The sequence below is a fragment of the Panthera uncia genome, chromosome C2, assembly GCF_023721935.1.
Source record: "Panthera uncia isolate 11264 chromosome C2, Puncia_PCG_1.0, whole genome shotgun sequence".
Taxonomy (NCBI): domain Eukaryota; kingdom Metazoa; phylum Chordata; class Mammalia; order Carnivora; family Felidae; genus Panthera; species Panthera uncia.
The window spans coordinates 57,183,435-57,203,143 of record NC_064810.1 but is presented as its reverse complement, the minus strand read 5'-3'; the positions used below and the strand labels follow the sequence as shown (position 1 = coordinate 57,203,143).

Genomic DNA, 19,709 nt, shown 5'->3' with positions numbered 1-19,709 from the left:
GGCCAAAGCCTAGCAGAAATGGTTGAAGTGCTGAGGGCAAAGCTTAGAAAAGTGTGGGTGACAAGATTAGGTGCACATTTCGTGCACGGCTCATCTTGGGGACTGCAGGTGTGGTCAGCTGATTTCAATATGTCTTCATCCAAAGTCGTATACTAAGATATTTGATTGACACTGGGTCTATAACCTTTAAAAAAAAAAAAAAGATCAGAAGTGGGTCAACAATAAAATGTATACAGAAACAAGGAAACATGCCTGCTAAAGCTTTATATTTATTATTAGGTTTAAGCCTATTTAGGTCGTTCAAATAAAATACAAGAAAAGACATAATGTCATCATACCTATTAAATTGTTTTTTCACAGTTAAAATGAGGTAATCTGGCTTTACAATGTTTTAGGTTGAATTAAGCAGAATAATCCAGGTTACAAGAAAGAAGGAGAGATATATTTGAACAATTATTTCCTCGGAGGGAAGAAGCCAAGTGAAACGTATGTGAATAAGATAATTAAGCCACAAAATACATTTCAGAGTACCAAGCAGCATATAAGTTAAGTACCAAACTTAACTCTAACCTTAAAATTGGTACAATTTACTATTCTGATTTTATTATTTTTTGTTACTTAACTTAGCAAACAGCATGCACTGTAATATAAAACAAGCATAGAGGACAAACAGAATATCTAACAGAGTATTTATCAGATTCACATATCATATCTGAATTGACCAAGACTTATTTTCACTATGACAACCTCTGTATTTTCTAACTGCTGATCGGCGAGGTTAAGTATAACAGTTGGCATATACACAATACAAACACTGCCTACACAGTCTGTATGTGACGCTTATTAACACAGGGGTGCAAACTAGTAAGTATAATAGCAGCAAGGTACTGCCGTGCCTAGAATATGTTCTAAGATTTATCATGTTGATACTATAGATTCATGACTGAAGTGTTACTAGTGCTATAAAGCAATAACATATATTAAACTGCAAATATACAAAGCAACGGAAGGCTTATCTGACTTCAAAGTGCTGTGCTTCTCATTGGGCTCCAAGCTTGTGAGCATGCCCCTGCGATTTGAATGAAGTATTGGCCCCGAGATCTGGGCCCCAATCAGATTGTGTGTGTGTGTGTGTGTGTGTGTGTGCATGCACGCGTGCATGCACGTACACATGTGTGTGTCGGGGTCAGAATTACGCATTTGGGACCAGTAAGGAGCAATAAAAACCACTGTGATAGGAGTGGGCTTGGGCCTCATTGAATGTGTGTGTCTATTTGGATGAATTTCACCGGTATTCTGTTATTAACAGTAATCAGCAGATGATCAAGGATGGCCAAGAGGAGAGGAGAGAGTGGTATTCTGTGCAGATCAGAAGGAATGAGAAGGAAAATGCCTCTAGACTATTGAGGTTATCTCAAGATTGTGGGATTGAATTCCCAGCAAAGAGAAGAAAAATATTTTATCCAAACTATGTGGCTTAGAAAGGAGTTTGAAAAGTACTAAGAATAAGTATCATTGGAGAAAAGACTAGAACACTGTATCCACTGCAGGATAGAAAGAGTTATCTTAGAATATTTTCTGAGCATTTAAGACTGTGCTATTTCAACACCACCAATAGCATTTTGTACTGTATTCTTCCAGGTTAAGGGCCAGTTCAGCAATATAGTACCTTTTGTGTCACTATTTCTCCTAGGAAGCTGGGGAAGCCAGAAGGTAAGAAGATAGTAAGTCTCTTGGGAGAGTAAAGAGCTGTTCATTACCATTTGGAGTTAGGGTGAAGTTTCCAGCTAAATCACTTATCACCTAATCAATTCACTCCTGTGTGTCCCAAGGCAACATTTCTGAGTGACAAAGCCATGATGGCAAACACTAGGAAGCAGTCTGAGGCCGAGGGCCGAGGACTACTGCAAAGTTAGTGGAATTGAGAGGGACAACCATGTTCTATGCCACACAGAACAAACTTCCTGTTCGTATGGACATTTGACGTGATCAATTTCTGTGCACTTCCTTTTGGCATAACATGACTGTTTAGCATGCATTTGGGAAAGCCCCCTCTTGGGAACTCAAGTGTGTCGGCAGATTTCATTCAGCTCTATTCATCTCACTATACGGATCACTACGGCGCCAATGTTGCACCAGCTGTCATCCTAGACCACACTTTTGAGAAATGAACCCAAAAAGCATTTCTTCACACACGCCACACGAGGAAGAATTACCATAACTGCACACCTCGCCCCCTGAGTATAAGGCATTTAATTTAATCATAAGGGACCTGACATTTTGGGGAGCTAGTTGACCAAGGTTTGCAGAACATCACTAAGGTACCCGAAAACATCTTTATTCCAGATTAAGGAACCGAGGTGGATTTAGCACAGGGTTGCTTACTTGCTCAGCCATGAGAGAGAAGTCTCATGGCTCTGCCCCACTCATTAGGCTGTTCCATTTCCCAGAACCTAACAATAAAAATCTGCAGTCAGCCAATAAAGAACACTCCAAAAACTTCAACTGGGCCATGAATTCATTCTGTAAAACGGCCTGAATTTGTGTAGCCCTACTGCGTCCACGAAAAGAAATCGTTTCATTTCCGTCGTAATTTCTTCTGTTTCTCCACCTTTAGCTTAGCACTAAACTTTCTCGCCAGGTTGTAATAATGTCTCTTTGGGGAGCACTTTCTTATGGCAGGATTCAGAAAAACAGAAACAGAAAATCCTGACACACCACAAAACTGCATTTAATTCTAGAAGGCTTCACTTCATTGTCTTCTTGAACAGAAACATAACCTTTGTGATGTGAATATGAGGTCATGAAAGGAGAGCCAGGATTCTTAACCTTGGTCATGACCTGGGCTCAGATCTTGTGCTTTTGAGTCTATATAAAAATCCTGGGTTTGGACTGTGGCTCAACTATTTTCAAGAATTCAGGGGTCTGGTCTCAGTGTTAAGGAACATAAATTACTAGAGAAGGAAAATAAATTACTAGAGAGTCTAATACAGCATATATATCATTTTGGGGGGGCATGACATCCTTAGGTCTGTCAATAATTTAAAAATTAATCCTCAATAATTTATCATTCCCTTCCATCAATTCCATCTTGACTTCTCTCTCCAACCCTAAGGATATCTTTTCTGCCCATGAAACCGCAGTGGTATCTCTAATAGGCTCCAAGTTCAAGCCTTTAAACATTGCTCCAATCTAACTGAAACCTGTGATTGTTCCCTTTGCCACAAAGCCATGGAAATGTGGCAAATGGTCTAGGGAGTTCATGAAAAACCATGTGGAGTTACCATTTCAGGATCACTATGGCCTACATTTCAGAATAACTATGGCCCCAAATCCTATGAAACTAAAGCCCTCTTTGGCTCAATCAAGTAGCTTTTTCGTTGATCTTGAAGTTAATTCTGAGGAAGTATGGTAGGCTCGTTTGATCTTGTGAGAGTGAATGATGCGGCTGGGTCAAACATTTTTATTGTTGGCAGTTGTAGAATGAGTCATAGAACTAAAGTCTCCTCTCCCTCTGTCCCATCACTGAGTCTTCTGCTTGGCCTCATGTCCAAGAGCAGAATGCATATATCCTTTGTATTATATCGAACAACTTTTTTCCTGGAGCAGAGATTCTGCCAAGTCAAGGTGTTTATCAAGGGCGAACTGCCAATAATCCTCCTATCTCCCAGAACTCCTGTGTAGAATTTCAAAATGCAAGCCAGGCTGGCAACCCAAAACAGTATGAAGGAGTGAACACCTGCATTTGCCACATAGAGTAGGACTCCATGCACACGACCTTGGGACCATTTTCTGTGCTTCTGTGTCACGCTTGATGCCTTTCCTCTTACTATGCAACCACTGAGGTGCACTTCAGTGTTACAACCCAAGTGAAGTGCAGTTATGTATCTTAAGACGAAAGGAACAAAAATCAAGTAAACATTTCACTGAACAGTCAGCAGCCCTTGGGTGTCACTGGCATCCTCTGTAGACACCCTGCCAACACACCTGGCCTCGTAGCACCAAGCACCTGGACAAAGCTGAGGCTCAAATAAAACAGAGCAGAATAATTCTCCTCTTGCCTCCTGATCTCTTTGCCAAGTAACAAAGGGTTAAAAGAGGGGAAATGACCTAGTCCCTAGCAATTGACCAAGAGTGAAAAAGAAGACCAACTGAAACAATGAGACCACAAATAAAACCCTGAGGGGTGGCCAGGAATTTCAGAGCTTGCCACTGGGGTTTAATATTAGAATTGAAGAAAAATTGAGAAAGTGAGGGCACTTCCTTTCTTACCCCTTTCCAGAGAAGGCCCCCCCAAAATTTGATGATACAATCCCAGGAACCTCTTTGGAGAGGGGGCTCAAATGCAAGAACAGGAAAAGTTAGACCAGATTTTCCCAGAGGCATTTGTGTTGTGGCCCTCCTCAAACTGCAGAAGCTGGAGGTCGGGGATTAAATTATTTTACAGACAGTAGAGGCTGGAAGACCAAGATTTGGGGGTGTGCTTTTGGTAGCTCACCCCGGATACCCGCCATTGCAGGAGACAGGTAAGATCCAGCTGTGAGCACGGAAGAATAGAAATGGGAAGCTCCCGGGGGGGTGGCCTAACGGTCTTCACACATACACACATCCATCCAGGATTCCACGTTTATCTTTCCTCCTTAAGAATCCAGATGCTGACATTTCCTTAGGGATCCTCAGACAGTCCTGAGGAGCCTCGGTATGTACACACTCCATGCCCAGCTTTCTTTCCAGCTCCTTCCTTTTCAACCTTCTACTGGAGAGTCTTCCTCAGGAACTGAGAGTTCTTCATGACCCATTGTATCTTCTGACCCAGTGCGTGGCCTGGCAGTGGCTTCTCAAGTCTGGACCACACCCACGCATGAACACTGTCCCAGGATGACTGGGGGAGCTGGGAATATCTGTAGCTGAGTCAGAGGTCACTCACAGTGCTGAAATGCACGGTCCTATTGAAGGGAGAAAGATCAGGGTGGCATCGGGCCTGGGTGAAAAGAGTTCGGGAAGCTCCTTTGTGAGTGCTCTTGAGGTAAGAAGCACTGAAGATACTTAATCTATAAATAAATAAGTGGATAAATAAATAAATAAATAAAACACAAGAGGACTCTTTATAGGTAAGTACCTCTTACCAATTAAAAAAAATCCCCCCTTGAGTTTCAAAGCCCTCATGCAGTGGTGATTAGCAGGCTCAGAACAACCTGCAAAAAGGAGAACAATCAAGACACAAACTGGAAAAGTTCCCACACTGGGTATTTCTCACTTGATGACCCACAAGTCATCCTAAATGTCCCCGAGGTAGTCTTGTTTTCAAGGAGTTACAGAACAGCTCCCAACCCACTTGGAGCTTCCTCCTTAAATCCATTGCACTTTCCCATGCTTCCTGTGTCTGCCTCCCCGGTGTCACAGACAAGGCTCCTTCCGTTAGCGTTGTGTCTCACAGCACAGACCGAGTCCTAGGCAGACAACAAGGAAATGCGATTCCAAGATCTGGCTTGAAGATCCCATTCTTCAAAAAGGACTTTGCCAAAATGATGCAGGAGTTTACCTGGCAGCCATTTTGGGGAAAGCTACAGATTTAAACCAAAGAAATCGGGCGTGCAGCAAACATGCATGTCTATCTCCTGTTGGGCCCCACACTGAAAGGCTCTTCCACCACTGTTCCTTTCACTTTTAAGAAGGGGCCAATAGAAATAGAAAGGGATCAATGTTTTAAAACCGGGAAACACATTTCTGATACCAAAGGCAGTACGTACTGTTTATCTAAAGAATGAAGGTGACCAGTTCCCAAGCATAAGCTATGGAAGAACAGATTATGGCTGGTACAGCCTGGTGATAAAGAAGTCTTACTCTCTCAGGGGAGAAGTGGTGACATTCAACATGCCAGAGAGAGCTGGTGCTTGGCCCTTTTTCCCCTCAAAGCCTTGGGTTGATGTTAGGGCCACCCCATAGGGCCATCCACGCCTGCAATGAGCCATTACTTTGACTAAGGATGCCTTTCTGATTCATCTCCTCACAGGCTCAAATACAACATCCTGGAAGAACAGGAAACTGGGCCAATTAGGGGACACTCAATGGAACCTGGAGACTCCATTTCCATATTACATCCAACATCATGAGCCACTGGGGAGACCTTGACCTTGATCACATGAGATATGCTTCTTCCCTTGGACTTAAGTTTTAGTCTCATTTGGGAAAAATGCAATTAAAATCTCTGTAGTTTAATCCAAATGGCCCTATGAAGAAGGGAAAACACCCTCCTCCTCCTACTTCCCCATCACTGCCCAGGGACCATCCTAACAGGAAACCCTTCAGAACTCTGGCCTGGATCAACAAAGTCAACATTAAGTTAAATAAATTAAAAAAAAAAAAAATCAAATCAGCATTTAGCCAAAGCTCTATCCTCCTGTAGGAGGTCGTTCAATTCAATGACAGTAGTGGCAAAGTCCACCAGGTCCACGAAGTCCGATGTGATGATGTTGACACCCATGGCTCCGGGCTTCTGGGTTTTCACCCAGTCCAGGATGGCAGGAAGATTCCTGCACAGAAGAGAGAGCAGGGAGCAGAGTTTAAAAGGACTCTTCCAGAAACAGAAATAAGACGTTTCCATTAATGTAACAAAAGTATGTCAATAAAAGCACAAGCCCCCAGAAGTTCATCTGTTTAAGATTTATATCTCTTTGAGGGATGGAGTGATGTCAACTCCAACAGAGAATTGTACTTTCAAGGTTTCTGCGCTGGAAGACAAGATTATTTGCCGCAAGCACCAAAGAGACAGCCATGTCAATGGGACCTTGAAAGACTAAGATCAAGACCTAATTATTGGTAGTCTCTTTAATTATTTTTAACATGAAAAATTGCAAACATATTGATTGCAACACTGAAATAAATTTATAGTAAGTGCATCCACCATCTAGCTTCCAGCACTAACATTTTACAGCACTTGCCACATAACCGTCCATCGACCCACCACTCTATCCTTCCATCAAAACATCTTACATTTTTGACAAGTTCCAACTGCACACATCTACACACATGTCCTAACGCCTCAGTATGCATCTCATTAAGGAGGATTCAATATTTGTTTTAATTTGTTTCTCTTTTGACATAAACTTGCATCCAATAAAATGCACAAATCTAAAAAAAAAAAATGCACAAATCTTACATGTAACCTAGTTGAGTTGTGACAAATGTAAACACATAACACATACCCCATGTCAAGGTACACAAGGAACATTGCCAGCAGGCCAGAAGGTTCCTGCATGTACCTTCCTCATCAATCCCTGTCCCCATCCTCCCAGAGGCAACAGTTGTCACAACTTTTGTCCTACCATTGATTAAATTTGCCTGTTCTAGAACTTCATGCAAGTTCACGCACTCTGTATTTTTTGTGTGAGGTTCTTTGACTAAGCATTCTGGTTTTGGATTCATCTGTGTTGCTATATATGCCAGTAGTCTGTTCTCCTTTTTAATCACTGCAGTATTCCACTGCATGAACATAGTAGTTTGTTTATCCATTTTCTTATTGATGAATAAATGGGAAGCTACTTGTTTTTAGATATTGTGGATAAAACTGTTATGAATATTCTTATCTAAGTCTTTTTGTGAACACTTATTTTCATTTCTTTTGGATAAGTACGAACACCTGAAATTGCCTTATTATACGGGAGGTTTACATTTACTTTTATAAGAAACTTCCAGATCTTTCCCCAAAGAGGTCGTTCCATTATATATTCCCAGCAACAAAATATGAGACTTCCGGTTGCTTCAGAGCCTCACCAACATTGGCACGATTAGTCTTTTTAATTTTAGCTATTCTAGTGGGTATGTAAAGATATATAACAGTGTTTCAATATGCATTCTTTTGATGAAGAATAAGGCTGAGCAGTTTGTAATGTGCTTATTGGCCATTTGTATGTCTGCTTTTTGAAGTTCTTGTTCAATTCTTCTACCTATTCTTTTTTTTTCTTTTTTCTTTTAATTGTTGAGCTGTAGAAGTTATTTATATATTCTAGATGCTAGTATTTTCTCAGATATGCTTTTTGATATTTTATCCTTGCCCATATGTTGCCTATTAATTTTCTCAATGGCATATTTTGGTGAGTTGAATTCCTTAATTTTAATGGAGTCTAACTCATCAATTTTTCTCTTATAATTTATGTGACCTATCTAGGAGACTTTTGCCTAGTCCCAAGTCACAAAAATATTTTCCTGTTTTCTTCTATAAGCTTTATGGTTTTAGCTTTCCTGTTAGATCAAAGATCTACCTCCAGCTAATTTTCATGTATGGTATGAAGGAGGTGGTCAGGGTTCACTTTCCCATCTGGATATACAGTTACTCCAGTAGTATGTGTGGCTTCTTAATGGACCAGTGCTTACTCAGTGGTCTCACAAACACAGCCTGTGAGTTACATTTTACAATTTGAGGGTTTTCTATGTGATAGCCAGAATGTTTTGTCCAAAGCAGCTCACAATTTAGTGACATAAACAAATGACAACAATTTAATGTGATGCCTTCTGTATTAGCAGGAAATGGAAATATCATGGGCGGTACAGAAACTTCATAGCTTTGCATCATGGGAAAAATAGCTCACTGAATACCTGATAAGCTGAGAAGACCGTGAGGAAGACAAAAACTGTGGCTTACGTTTTGGTTAAGGGACTGGGGATTTTTTAGGAAGAATTTGCTCTAGGCAAAAATTGAAAATAAGTTCATCTTAGTGGACTTCTTTCTCTTGTGGTGACGCTGTCCTTGGTTGTCATCTTCTCCTTTCCTTTTCTCTTTCAGAGCTGCCCTTCCTAACCTCTCCGTAGTCTCGACAACCTTATCGAGACCTCGGTACCATTTTGCCTTCCTTTCTCTTTTCCTCTTACCGTGACAATGATGGTCAGTCCTGCGTTGCTTCCCTCACTCAGTGGACTTGATAACTGGCCAGGGGCTAAAACGCATCTCATAAGTCAATTTGCATTTTTATATTAGTAGTCTAATTGGGATTTAAGAAACCACGATCACATGAGTAATTACATTTTTAACTGGGTCTCCTGAAGACTTAATAACCTCAACTTGACCTCAGCTTATTTAATTTCTTTGCGCCTCAGTCTATCCCCCTGTAAAGTGGGGATAATAATACTACTAACTTCATACAGAGTTTTGAAGAATTAAATAAGGTAATACATGTGAAGTGCTTGGAACTACGCGTGGGATATAGTAAGCACCATGTAAGTGTTTGGCACGAGAGAAGGAATCATAGATGGTAGAGTGTAGGGTAGAGATATTTGAAGGCCGAGAACAAAGCGCCACAAATAGTCTTCCCTTGGCGATAGAGGCTTGGAATACATACAGTGGCCCACAGGAAGGCCACTGCAGTCCAGAGCCTGATCCATTCAAGACTTCTTTTTAAAATGTACTAGTCAGGGGCAGCTGGCTGGCTCAGTTGGTAGAGCATGAAACCCTTGATCTTGGGGTCGTGAGTTCAAGCCCACGTGGGGTGTAGAGCTTACTTTAAAAAATAATGATAATCTGCCAGTCAGTGTTTAGGTATGTAATGCTGGCGCCATCTTCTGGTCACCATGGGAAAATGAGAATTAAAGGCTTGGTGGCAACTCCAGGTGACTCCAGCCGGAGCCAAACCACAGGGGATCCCTGGAGCCTGAGCAGAGAAATGTGGGAAATGTGCGGTCTCCGGTGACAAAGAGCTCTGTGTCAGCCTCAGGTTGCTCGTATCAACCTTTCCTCAAGGCAAGGATCAAATAACCAGGATTACATACAACGACAGGAAAATGTAGAACTCATTGTGAGGAAAAACTGCTTTGTTTTCTGAACTCCTGGCCTTTATTTACCAAGGGGGGATCAGTGCAGAAGGGTGAGCCAGATACTGCTGATAGGCCTGTGAAGCACCAGGCCCCACGAGCAGAGCAGTTGCTTAGAAACTTCCCTTTGCCTTTGAAGCCCACTGGGAACAACGCTGGCCCTCTCCGTTTCTGGGTTTCTCTACAGGTAGAGTTGGCATGCCTACTTTGTGCCAGGCACTGTGGTAGGCATTGTCACGTAAGATTCTACAGTTTTGTGCAGTATTACTAATCCTCTTTAAGTGGCGAGAAAGGGACAGATCAGAGACCTCAGGAAACTTGTCCAAGGCCACCTGTTAAGAGACAGCATTAGTTTGCTAGGGCTGCCATAGAAAACGCCTGACTGGGTGGCTTACACAACAAAAATGTATGTTCTCCCAGTTCTGGAGGCTGGAGTCTGAGACTGAGATGTTGACAGGTTTGGTCTGAGTCTTGTCTCCGTGGCTTGCAGATGGCCACCTTCTTGCTGTGTCCTCACATCAGCTTTTCTCTGAGCACACCCATCCCCGGAGTCTCTCTGTCCAAATTCCCTCTTATAAGGAGACCAGTCCGACTGGATTAGGGCCCACTCTAACGACCTCATTTTAACTTAATCACTTCTTTAAAGACCCTCCAAATACAGTCACATTCTGAGAAACTGGGGCCTGGGGCTCTAACATATGAATTTCCAGGGCACATAATTCAGCCCATAACAGGGACCAAGTCAGGTTTCAGTCTCAGGCGTCTGATTTCAGTCTGTGTCCCTTTCTATGGCCTCATGGCTGCTCTGTCCTTGGGCTTAGGCATAACCTTTTTTCCAGTTGATTTCAGTGTGAGTCCAAAGTTTCTAAGAATCTAGGGGCAACTACCATAGAAATTCAGTCAGAATGGCTGTATTTTTCATGGCTTCCTTTCAGGGTGATGAACCATAGCAAACAAGATCTCAGGTCCAAAATTTCACCCAAGAGTTAGGTTAACTTCCCACTGAAAAAGAAAAAAAAGGCACCTCTACATTTGTGGGAAAATATACCTTATCTTTTTCCTCTTGGTGCAGCTGATAACCAGTGCCCAGGACCAGTCTGACAGCACCCTTGTACCTTAGTTAGGACAGACTTTTGGCATGTTGGAGTTGCTTCTTGGCTATGCTTCTTCAACTGCCCAGAGAAAATAACAGCTGCATGTCATGCTGGGGGTTTGGGAACAAACTCTTGACTGAGTTTCTCCCGTCTGTGGATGTGGAGGCCTGGCAATGCTTGCTGCCATGTACTATTCTTGAGACCAGCACGGTGGAGAGGCCCAAGTGTCTTTCCAGTCTCGAGACACCTTCTTGCTATCAGTGGGCAAGGGCTCGGCACACTAGGATCTCTTGGCTTTGGGCATTTGCCGCCATCATTACTACTAAGGTCAAGACTTTTGTGCTTCATTTGCAGCCAGATTAAAGTTCTAGGAGTTGACAAGTATGCAAGACATTGTGACTTTGTGGGTTCACAGCTGTAATCAAGAAGATACGACCAGATTCAGGTACTAGTAAGACAATTAAAGGCCAGTGGAGCAGAAAGGAGCAGAGCAATGAAATATGCTATATTCAAGTCAGTGGTAAATATGGAAAAGGGCAACATTAGAATAATCCAAAGTCCAGAGTTAGGGCTTTTACCCTAACTCTGAGTATTGACTCAGAGTCTCAGAGTATTGACCCTTACCAGCTATGTGGGTCCGAGTCACTTAACTTTACTGAGTCCCATCTGAAATGGGGACAACAATGTGCTCTAGACAATATGCCCACCTGGAGGCTGGCTTAATTTAAGAATGAAATGAAAACATCTGCAAGAAGGTAATTCATATTCTGAGTTACAGTATGCAGATATAACGTATCCTTATTTTTAAATACTTCCTCTCCCTTATTAGTACAGCTCCTGGTACAGGCTTTATTATAGTTATTTTCACAATGTTTATAGAAATGTACATGTTTATTTTTCCTGATAGACTTAAGTTCCATGAGGACAGAGACTATATTGTTAACCTTGTATCTTTATTTTATTTTTTGTTTACCTTGTGTATTTTATTTATTTATCTTTTGTTTACCTTGTATCTTTAGACCTAGCTCCTCCCAAGTACTCAATCTTTGTTGGACTAATGAATGAATGAATGAATGAATAAATAAATAAATAATGTTAATCCATAAATTTACCAAATGCATGCGGAAAATAGTGTGGATACATGAACATATATTATTAAAAAAAGAAAGTTTGTAATTCTGGGTCTTTCAGAGATATATCGTTGGTTTATGACATTCTCTTTTCCAAGTTCAGCACAAGTAATTTAGTCAAAACTTAATAGAGTCACAAAGTAAGGGTTTCTGGTTTTGTTCATGGCCAACATAAGGCAACATAGGAATTTTCAGCAGCGAACAAAAGTGCAGGTGCTCCCTGCTATGTGAACTCCTGCCAGGTAAACTCCTGTTATCTGGAATGATGCTATCCAAACGCAGAACCAAGCAGGCAGGGTTTTGGAAGCGTTTCTCTATGTAAACGCTGGTGCTTACCACCTGGAACTCAGGAACCAAAGTGAGTCTTGTAAATATCCTTTATCACCCCAACACTTCCTCAGCTTGGATAACACGGTTGCCCTGTTATCCAAATGTATTTGTAACATTCCCTTTATCCATGTCCATACCCATAGGCACACACACACACACACACACACACGCGTGCGTGTGTGTGTATGTAAGTATCTGGAGCTTCTCCTACCTAATTGTACAGTGAGAATAAATTGTGCTCTGAGGAAGTATTTCAAGCTATGACAGTGCAGGTGGCATCCTCAGTTGCTTCTTAAGATTCATGGTCACTATGGAAGTGACAAACCGTGCCAGGCTATCTCTGCATACCTAGCACCTAGCACAGCTGCCTCACTTAATGCTTCTTTTTTTTTTAAATTTTTTTTTTAACGTTTATTTATTTTTGAGACAGAGAGAGACAGAGCATGAACGGGGGAGGGTCAGAGAGAGTGGGAGACACAGAATCTGAAACAGGCTCCAGGCTCTGAGGTGTCAGCACAGAGCCCGACGCGGGGCTCGAACTCACGGACCGCGAGATCATGACCTGAGCCGAAGTCGGACGCTTAACCGACTGAGCCACCCAGGCGCCCCACTTAATGCTTCTTAAATGAGTGAGTACTTGGGCCGGCTGCAAGGGCAGGGCAAGTTCACAGTGTGACCACGTGCCAGAAATGAACAGAGTGCCGTTGGCTTAAAGTGCTTTGCCTTAGCATCAAAGTTCGGAGAGTAGTTACGGTATACTGTATATTCCAACAAAGTATTCAGAGATCCTTTGGCCACAGTTAATGCAAACCACCTCAAATGCACAGATTTTTCAAATATAAGGTTTTCTGTTTTGTCATTATTCTAAATGTTCAAACTATACAATTTTACTGTTGATTCAAAAGAGAATCAAGTTTGTTTTGTTTTTTTTAAACCTTCTGGGGTGGAAGCAAATTTTTTTTTTTTTTTGTTAATGTTTATTTATTTCGAGAGAGAGAAAGACAGAGAGCACGAGCAGGGGAAGGGCAGAGAGACAGGGAGACAGATAATCCCAAGCAGGCTCTGTACTGTCAGTGTTCAAGTTAGAGGAAGCAAACTCTTACCTATGAACCAGAGTGTTCTTGAGGCCACCAACCAGGCCTCGGGCGATGGTCTTCACTCGGGGCGTGAGAATCGCTTGAGAGACATGGAAGGAGCCCCGTGGGGCCCGCTCACTCAGAGTGGTCTCCAAGAAGAGGATTAGTTTGCGCACATTTGTGGTGTTTGCCCAGGGCGCTGGGATCTTCTTTCCGGGCCACAGGAAGGGGTATTGCTTGTAGAAGGGGCAGTGATAGAAAATAAGAACCTGAAACATTCAAAACAGAAAAAGGAGAGCAATTTATGAACAAGCTGAGTGTTAACTCCCTGCTTTGTCCTGATTGCTAGGATTAAAGACAAACGAATACAAGCATATAGAAATTAAATCATTATATTTAATATATATTTATATTAATTATAATATGTTATATATTATATATATTATATATGTATTTAGAAAAATCAGTAAGCAAAGGTTTAAGTACTTGTATATGACTTGAAGATTCTTAGCTTTATTTTTGTCACAAACACCTCTAGAAGTATGACAAAATCCCAAACCCCTTCTCAGATTATGTTTTAAATGAATGTATAAAATAAAATAGGATTACAAAAGAAATTATTAAGAGTGAAATATAGCTATTAACATATTATTAAGTTTATAATAAATTAATGTATATGCTTCACATTAAATAAAAGTATTTTGTTGTAAGTGCACTAAGTTCCATCATTTTGAGTTAATGATGAATTTAAGTGATATTTCAAATAACTGAAACGTAATATGGAAATAGCTGTGATTTCTATGGGGACAAAGTCACCCGTACGGCCGATAGTGCTATGGCTGACTGCCTACACTCGTTGTCGATGAGTATACTAATTTTCAGCTAAAGGTGACAGGGAACAAATATGTAGATTTTTCCCATGCAAATTCACAGCCTACTTAAATTCTACCCATGCCCCTTCCCTTGGGGCTCTGAGCCCCTGATGGAGAGCCCCGTGGCTGGCGCGGTCTACAAGTTATGGCTCCTACGGTCGTGAAACTGACACTCCTGGGGTTGTGACCAACACATTGAACTAATCTGGGAGTACCTAGAATTTCAACAGTGTGAGCTGACTGAATGAAATAACCCTTCCCACGAGGGCGTGGGAGGGCACTACTCCAGGCAGGGATGACTTCCAGGAGGCAATGGGTCTCCAGCGGGGCCTCTGGAGACTGGTAGTGATTTTGAAAATAATTAGCAAGCCACAGTCACAGCATTAATTAGTTTCTGAGAGGCAGCTGAGGGACAGGGAATTGCTATTTTGATTGTCCCAATTCAGAGCTCTGCTGCCTAGGTTTCTAGAAGTAATAGAGTCCCCCTGCTCCCAGGCACCAGTAATCTCTTCCTGGAGGAATGTCCAGCGTGTTTACACTCCCTGGACCGCAATCCTCAGATAGCTAGCCCGAGAGCATAATCCCCCAGGCACCCAAGAAGGAAGGCTATGAATGTGTGTCTCCTTTGCAGTGTGTTTAGCTAGTGACTAAGGTGCCTGACCAACTGCTCCTGGGGGCCTAGAGCAAGGGTGCACCAGGCTGGATGCACCCAACAGGCAAATAGTTGTTCTTGTTGTTTTTAATGGTGTTGAGTAATGTCTGACTGACTGCTAATGATGCCTGTGGTAAACACGTGTGTTAATGAGGTTAATCACAGGCTCATAGTAAGCAGATTGCCTGGCAGATTGGGAGGATTTCCCGCTGGCGGTGTAATTGGCTGGCTGGAAGGCTGGGGTCTCCAGCCTGGGGAAGGGGAGAAAGCTGGCCTTGGAAATGGACTGTGGGAGAGGCGGGAGGCTGTGCGATCCTTCTCCGGCAGGCCATTTTCAGAGCTGCCTGGACCCTGAGCAGTGTCAGGGGATAAGAGGAACATGCTATTCTTTAGTCTGCCTTGGAAAAGGTGTAAGGAGTACAAATTGTACAAAAGGGGCTTTATGCCTTTCCTCAAGAGACTTCTTGAGCAATCTGACCCTAAAGTTATAGGGAGAATTTCTGCTGACAGCAGGAGGCTGACCTAGCAAACCAACCTTATTCTATGGAATTCTAGGGCAGTAACTCTTGCCCCAGGGCCTGTGTTTCGCATCTGCCTCCCTCCATTGCCCTGCTATATTTTTCTCTCCCTTCCAGCTCAGCAATTTATGTTCAGGGTTTCTCTTGAGGCTCAGATTTGAAATCGAATTTCTTTTGAGAATTATTCGTTGATTGACCTCCTCTTATTTTGATGGGTCCTTTACTGGCGGCCCCTGGGCTGTAGATTTATGCTATGTACTATTTTTCAATTGATTGATTACAAACCCCTCTCTTCATAGAGTGCAGGTAGGGCAGTTTTATCCTGCAATTGTATATCGGTCGTTTTGTATTTTAGGAGTGTTATGTACTCCCACCTTCTCATTAAGATTCGAAATACTGCCACATTGTAGAATAAATCTTCTAATTCACTGTACCTCAAAACCCATAGCCGCTACGTACATGTATCAGTGAGCTGGGACGTAACTGTCGGGTAAATGAAATTTGACTGAATGGTAGTACACTTCGTGCTATTAAATTGTAGTGATAAAATACTCAGGGGGTTACATGCCAGGCAGCTCATTACATAATGAATATTTAAAGTTTAACCACCAGCACAGGGTAGGTGACTGATGACTGTGAGGTCTCTGTTTAGGTTTTAAGAAGAGACACAGCAAGGAAAACTTCGGGAAGCGAAGAACAGGGAGATCCTCCAATTCAAATGGATGACAGGCTCCCTTTTTCTGATTATGTCATCGTAATCTCTTCCCTTCGTAATTTGAGGTGTGTGGTAGTTGGAAGACACAGATTAGCCCATACTTGAAAATGAGGATAGCTCGTCCCCCTGCTGCTAGAAATTCACTGTCTGTCCTAGTCAGTATTCCTGAAGATAACCTGTTACTCTTGCAGACTTCCAAACAATTTCGTATGCAGGAAGGCATTCCATCCAGGATACTCCCTGGGCACAAAGTATTAAATCTATATTTATGACAGATATCTGATTATCAAACTTAGCTTTACTCAGATTTGTTCTTACCTGAATCCCAAATTCAAAGGCCCTCCTACAGGTCTCTAGCCCTTTCTTCCATTCTGCTAACTCTCTGTGACTCTCTGATAATAGGGGCTCATGGATAAGGAGAACATGTTTTTATGAGCGTAACCCACGATATTTGTTGTGAAAACCACCAAGGTGAGGGAACGGTGCTGGGACGGCATCAGAAGCTGTGGGAGCTCTGGGGAGCCAGGCAGGCTGCGGCTCAATCCTGGCTCTTGCCACTCACTAGCAATGTTCTCTCCGGCAAGAGGCTTAGCCTCTCTGTAAGTCTCATCTATAAGATGAGGATAATAACAAACACCTACCTCATAGTGCTGCAGAGAGGATTAAATGTGCCAATCCATGTACCAAACACGGAGCAGAGAGGCTCAATAAATGTTAGCTGTTAAGGTGACATTGTTATTACTATTATTTCATATCGTAAGAGAGACTCCACTGAGAGAAAAATCTCTCCAAATTAGGCCTTAGAGTCTGAAAAAATATCAACTTAGGTTCAGGGGCAGAGGTGTGATAAATATTTGGCAAACTATCACAAAGTTTCAGCGAGGAAAAGTGGTTTAGAGAAATTTTAAGAGATACTAAGAGTTAACTCATTAGCCTCTGTGGAGTCAAAGACGTTTATTTAGCCCTTTTATAGGTGTGCAAAACCACCTGGCATCTCCAGTTACTGAGGCCAAACCTGGGAGGCAACCTTGAAGCCTGTTTCTTTTGCGCCCTGAATCCCGTCCACTAGCAAACCTTGTTGGCTCCACCTTCTGGTAGATTCCAAATCTGACCACTTACTACCAATGCTCTCCTCACCGGTTCCCTCCTACCCCTGGCTTCTTCCTAACAGACACAGAGACTCCATTAACGTGTAATTCAGGACACAGCACCCTGTGCTCAGAACCCTCTCACAACCTTCCTCCCTCAGAGTGAGAGCCGGAGTACCTAACCAATCACCCACGGGCTCTGATCTTCGCTGCTCTGCTCTTCAGCCCCGTGCCCCTGCTTCTCCTCAAAGACGTCAGGCACTGGCTGGTTCCTCTGCTGGCAAAGTTCTTCCCCCAGTGTCCACACGATTAACTCCCTCGAATGTCTACCCTGATCAACCTATTTACAATTGAGATCGACCCTCCAACCCACAGAACGCTGGTTCCTCCTAATCACACTTGCCTTTCTGTTTTCATTGCTTGCATCCCTTTCTAGCATTTTCTGTAATGGTTTTGTTATGATGATGATCTATGATCTATTTCCTTGCACCTGAATGAAAGCCCCATGAAGGCAAGGATCTTTGTTTTATTTACTAATTTATCTCAGGTGCTTAGACTGGTGCTTGGCACATACTTGGGTGTTCAATAAATATTTGCAAGTGAAAAAGCTTTAATTGATTTTTAATTAAAAGCTCTTCCCCAAGTTCAAAAATAACTGCCTCTTTAAGATGCTTTGGTTGATGTGCGTGTAGGAGTAAGTGAGCAGCTGTGAATGAAAGGGACTTGCTTTTTTTCTTTTTTTAAAGATAGTCCAAATGGGAGGCTGACCTTTCCTGAAGCTCCCCTCTCCCATTATCTATCATCCTGTGGGATCAGAGCAGCATATATCTGAGGCCCACATTCCTTTTCTGGACGTTCCTCAAAGCCTAGTTTGGAGGCTCTACTAAGCTTAAGGGATCTAGGAATTCTCTCCAGCCTGGATCCCTTTGTTGAGCTCTTCCTTCCTTAACTCTCTCCAGCCATGACCCCAAATCTGTGAAGGGAGCCTTTTAAAATCTTAAGCCTCTGAGTTGAATCACTTACATGCTTTGTCAGCTAATGCAGGGATTTTCTGACATTGAGGTAGAGGCAGAATGGACCGGCCTATCCCTGAGGGGAAGTAGGAGCCTGAAAATGGGATTCTATGGGAGATAAAGAAAGTGGTAATCACCAACTGGTCCAATTTCACCACACTGTTGTGCGCTGGTTCTGGCCAGGCCATTCAAAGGCAACCTAGATGCTTCCAACAGTCTGCCAAGCAAATTGTAAATACTTGGCAGGTGTCAATCCCAGTTCACAAGCGCCCAGGAACTGGTGTGTGTACATTGAACACTCCAAATCATCTCTGCCCCCCAGCCTAAGAGCTCTGGGGTGAGCTGCCCTCCAGCTGGTGATATAGAAAAGGGAGAAGGGGGGCTCCTGGGTGGCTCAGTCGGTTAAGCGTCCAACCCTTGATTTCGGCTCAGGTCATGATCTTGCAGTTTGTGAATTTGAGCCCTCAAGTCGCTTCCATGCTGGCAGTGCTTGGGATTCTCTCTCCCTCTCTCTCTGCCCCTCCCCTGCTTGGACATTCTCTCTCTCAAAATAGGTGAAAAATAAAATAAAAAGCAGACAGACTTACGTTCGTGCCCTTGCAAGCATGTCTGTTTCCGCTTACCTGGCACTTCTTCTCCCACAGGGCCTGCAGCGTCATGCTCTCCACGCTGCAGGCTGAGCACAGCTTGTTTCCAAAGGCCTCCTGGATCCGGAGAACTAGGCGTTTGTGGTGGGCCTCATCCATGGCGTAGAAGTGGTTGAAATCCAGGAAGACAATCTCTTGGGGGTGCTGTGTAAGAAATGAGTCAATCTCCATCAGCCCATCCGAGACCTTGATGCCAAAAAGTCCGTGGATGAAGTAGATCTCCTGGTCGGCATCCCCGGGTTTAGAAGACACACGTAGGTCGAAGTAGCGGATCCCAGCTTCCAGCTGCTCTCGGAACGTCAGGTTCTGAGTCACGGACCATTTCTTCATTAGCTTCTTCACCAAGGAGATCCTGGCAAGGCGTTTGATGGCTGGGGTTTGGTCAGGCCCCACTGGGGACTTTTCATCTACCCAGTAGCTAAATGAATCATGTGAGCCTGTGCAAAGCAACAGAGGTGAGAAAAGCGGTTGAGACTGGAGCTGGGAAAAATAAGCCAGCTGATAAGGAAACAGCTCAAAATTAGCAAATACACACAAAAAATGTAAATGAACACTTGCAGAACTTTCCAAGCTTGCTATAAGCACAAATAAAAGTCATGTAGTCTTATTAGCAGCTTGTTAAGCGTGGAATATGGCTGTAATTCTCGTATATTACTCACAGAAGGTGAATTAATAAATACCCGTTTGGAGAGCTGCTTAGAAACATGCTGAGAAAGAGGAGCTTTAAAATATTCATACCACTTGGTCCAGTAATTTCATTTCAGGAAAGC

General features: G+C 42.8%; 1 protein-coding gene across 1 annotated transcript in view; it reads right to left on the bottom strand.

The window, feature by feature from the left end:
- Positions 1-256: 256 nt before the first annotated feature.
- The window catches only part of PLCXD2 (phosphatidylinositol specific phospholipase C X domain containing 2), a 49,908-nt gene continuing 30,455 nt past the window's right edge, over positions 257-19,709 (bottom strand). The window contains exons 2-4 of the mRNA XM_049628158.1: positions 18,916-19,376; positions 13,462-13,703; positions 257-6,533 (exon numbers count right to left, since the gene is read on the bottom strand). Coding sequence (XP_049484115.1) covers positions 6,374-6,533; positions 13,462-13,703; positions 18,916-19,376 — 863 coding nt within the window. The 3' untranslated portion in view covers positions 257-6,373. The remainder of the gene's footprint in view (positions 6,534-13,461; positions 13,704-18,915; positions 19,377-19,709) is intronic.